Raw genomic sequence first — 3,037 nt, forward strand, 5'->3', positions numbered from 1 at the left:
AGACCAAGCATTCATCTGCTATTACTCTTTGTCAGTGCCTGGTTAATCTTCTATTCACATGAATTCAATTCAATTCAATTCCTCTCCCAAGCGATCTTCTCTCATACCAAGCTTTTCTGACTTGAACTCGAGTAGTAATTTGAAATCCAACTTAGATTGGCCTTGAGGCCAATTGGAAGAGACTGGACTAGAACACAAGGGTCAAGTCCCTCCCATAATCATCTGATCAATTCAATTCAAAATCCAACTCTACAACTCGGCCTCCCATTATAACTGAGGGAGTGATTTGTTAACCCATTTCTGCAGCATAAATGGTTTAATTACCCAGAATCAGTTAAGCCACTTCTTAAATAGACAGCTGAGTCGTGGTTCAAGAGGGAATCCCACTATCCCTCTCAGAAAAGAAAGAAGAGTCCATTCCCCTCCTCCGTCGTTCTTCACTTCCATTTCCTTGTTTTCCTTGCGAATAATTTAAGTAGTCTTAAACCAGGTTCTTTGCCTGTGTTACCAGTTCTCTAGACGGGGAAAACAGTCAATTCCTATGTAAGAGTTTCATTATTCTTATCAATTCCTATGTATGAGAAAAATGGGTCTGGCGGCATAATTTGATGGTACAGAAAACAAAGAATCCGCTCTCTCTGAGTGTTTTCGGGATTTACATGAATGTATCGTTCGTGATCTCTGCAAACTGGTGATGCATCTGCGACACAGTCGCTTTGCCTCAGGAGTGTATAAATATGCTGAACAGGAGAAGCTGTCATGTCCTAGCAACTTTAAAAAGACAGCCCGGCTGGAAGCTGGAGAGTAGTGAAAAACTTGAGGAGATCTGTTTAATTCTCAGACGCTGTTACTGTCGCTTCTACTCTGTAAATGGTCCCTTTGAGAACACATGCACTCAGGGACAGGGAAGGCAATCACATCTCTCCCGGGCTTGTCTGTTCTCAACAATGGCGAACCCAAAGAGCCTACATGAATCATCTTTATCTCCTTCTCCATCTCTACTTCACTCAAGCTCTTGTTCATTAATAGTTGTACGAGTTGCCGCTTGTTCGGCGTTATGTGTTTCCGGTGTCCGTCGTACGCTCTGTGCCCCTGGCAATTGTACACGTCCAGACCACCATTAGCTGGGGAGAAGGAGATACGTTAAAATAAAATAAAAAATTACAGTTTGTGGTAGCTGAGGACATGAACCTGCAAAGAACGAGCCATGTTGCCTCCGTGGTTGGCCATGAAGACATGGCTCTTGAGGCACACAATGTAGTCTATGGCTGCTAGAATTGAAGGTTTTTGCTTGAGTTTATCAAGTTCACCGGCTCCGGCGAGGCTCCACTTGTTGTACATGTAGGGGAAGTGTGACACTAGTGGTTCGAGCGCGGTGTCGCCGCCGAACGGCTCACCGCCGGCCCAGTAGATCCGTGTTCTCTTTGACGCACCCAGTCCCTTCAACAGCCTGCACGTAAGTATACACAGTTTAACATGCATGAGCAGGCATATAGATGCAGTAAGAAGGGAGAACTACCTGAAGATCTCAAAGGCATTGAGAGGGCAAAGGCCGGCTATGTATCGATCTTGCGCCGTCATGTTTGATCGAGATGTGAGGAGCTCAGGGTGGTTCTTACGTTCCATCTCGATCTTAAGGTCGGTGTCATCTCCCAAACCGGGTAGGCATCCGGTACGGACCCACACATCCTTCTCCAATCTTAGGTGCAATGCCATGTATGGGCCACCCTTCCCCATCCTCTTGGCCAACTTCTCTCCTATCTCTTCTATCCATGACCTGAACTTCAAAGCATGGAAGGCCACCTGAAAGAGTACCTGTCATTTTTTTTTGTTTTTTTTAATGCAAAAGACCCGGCAAAAAAAAAAAAAAAAGCCTATCTCACTTTGCATCTAAGCTTCTGTAAATCTGGGTTTAGGTCCTTGGAGAGTCTTGAATCAAAGCCCCGGAGAATCAGGATGCCAACTTTGTTGAGCTGCCACACAACTAAATTAATGAAATTCGTGTATATCTAAGCAAATTAAGAACACCTGGGAAGATTTTCAGATAGGATATTCACCTTTCCCATGAGATTGGCTCTGATCCACTTCTCGTCCATGTTGAAGGGCATTGCAGGTGGTGCAGCCGGCCGCCGACGAAGATGACTTGCCGGCAACGATGACACCACGTGGACATCGTCTCTCAGGGTCTCCTTGAAGATTTTATCGTCGAAGATATCGGAAAATTCACTGCACTAATGCAATGAACAATTTTGTAGGTGAGGTTTGTGATGTGCAGCTAATTAGGCTTTCCGGCCTTTCCAGTTGAACCTAAACTAACTAGTGTTATTGAATCACTTAAACTGTGCTTTTAAGTACCTTTCATCTCCCCACACCTTATTGACCTCAAGAACAGGAAGGACTAACACAGCCTCCAGTAACCTAGCCATGATCACTGCATCGACAATCTGGTTTCTTTGCTGATTCAGACCTCCTGATGCGACAACCAACAAATACCTCTTCCGTGTCGATGAGGACCCGTTCGTCGGGCCGAAATTCAAACATGGACGATATCCCAACCTGTCGGGTTGTTTCCAAAACTCACCGGCGTAAGACCAACTCGAAATCCAATCAGACGGAGAGTTGAAACCGATGGCAGGAGGACGATAATTGGAGCATGGCGATGAAGGGGGGAAGTTAAGCCGGAAAAGGCTTAAACTTATAGATATAGCCAGCAGGAACAGCACATATCCCGCTCTGCGAGGACTCAGAAGCTTGGGAGATGAAACACTACGCTTGTTAAAAGATCTGTAGGAGATGGGTCTGTGTGTGACACTAATGCATGGCATTGTGGGACTCGTGCCTTTCTTACCTTCATAATTCATGGTGATGAACCCATGAACAGAATGAGGAGAGAGATAGAAATAGATGAAGATCGAAGAGAGAAGCAGAAATCGGAAGTTGGTTTAGCCACCAAACTTGCTTATTTTTTTCCTCGAAAGGCATTTCCCAACTACTGATTTATATTCCTCCATATCTTACTGAGATTTTATATGGTTTT

At 44.9% G+C, this 3,037-nt stretch overlaps 1 protein-coding gene across 2 annotated transcripts; it reads right to left on the reverse strand.

Moving 5' to 3' along the window:
• Positions 1-265: 265 nt before the first annotated feature.
• LOC137953307 (O-fucosyltransferase 20-like) lies at positions 266-2,491 on the reverse strand. 2 transcript variants are annotated; one of them, XM_068800640.1, is made up of 6 exons: positions 2,356-2,491; positions 2,058-2,226; positions 1,884-1,973; positions 1,520-1,803; positions 1,192-1,450; positions 266-1,092 (listed from the first exon to the last, which is right to left on the reverse strand). In XM_068800640.1, exons 1-6 carry the CDS (start codon positions 2,424-2,426, stop codon positions 838-840), a joined length of 1,128 nt encoding a protein of 375 aa, XP_068656741.1. In that variant the 5' UTR covers positions 2,427-2,491; the 3' UTR covers positions 266-837. The 2 variants fall into 2 exon arrangements, with proteins under 2 accessions (XP_068656741.1, XP_068656742.1); XM_068800641.1 differs by having other exon boundaries at positions 267-1,092; positions 2,058-2,231; positions 2,356-2,377.
• Between the last annotated feature and the right edge of the window lie 546 nt (positions 2,492-3,037).

This window comes from Aristolochia californica, unplaced genomic scaffold, assembly GCF_029961685.1.
Source record: "Aristolochia californica isolate CCGP_79_NKW_82.1479 unplaced genomic scaffold, dmAriCali1.0.hap1 SCAF_16, whole genome shotgun sequence".
NCBI classification, from domain to species: domain Eukaryota; kingdom Viridiplantae; phylum Streptophyta; class Magnoliopsida; order Piperales; family Aristolochiaceae; genus Aristolochia; species Aristolochia californica.

Coding starts and splice junctions, on each gene's coding strand:
- LOC137953307 (XM_068800640.1), bottom strand. CDS start 2,426: ATGGCTAGGTTACTGGAGGCTGTGTTAGTCCTTCCTGTTCTTGAGGTC. Junction 1,804..1,883: donor TACAGAAGCTTAGATGCAAA/GTGAGATAGGCT, acceptor GTACTCTTTCAG/GTGGCCTTCCATGCTTTGAA. Junction 1,451..1,519: donor AATGCCTTTGAGATCTTCAG/GTAGTTCTCCCT, acceptor ACTTACGTGCAG/GCTGTTGAAGGGACTGGGTG.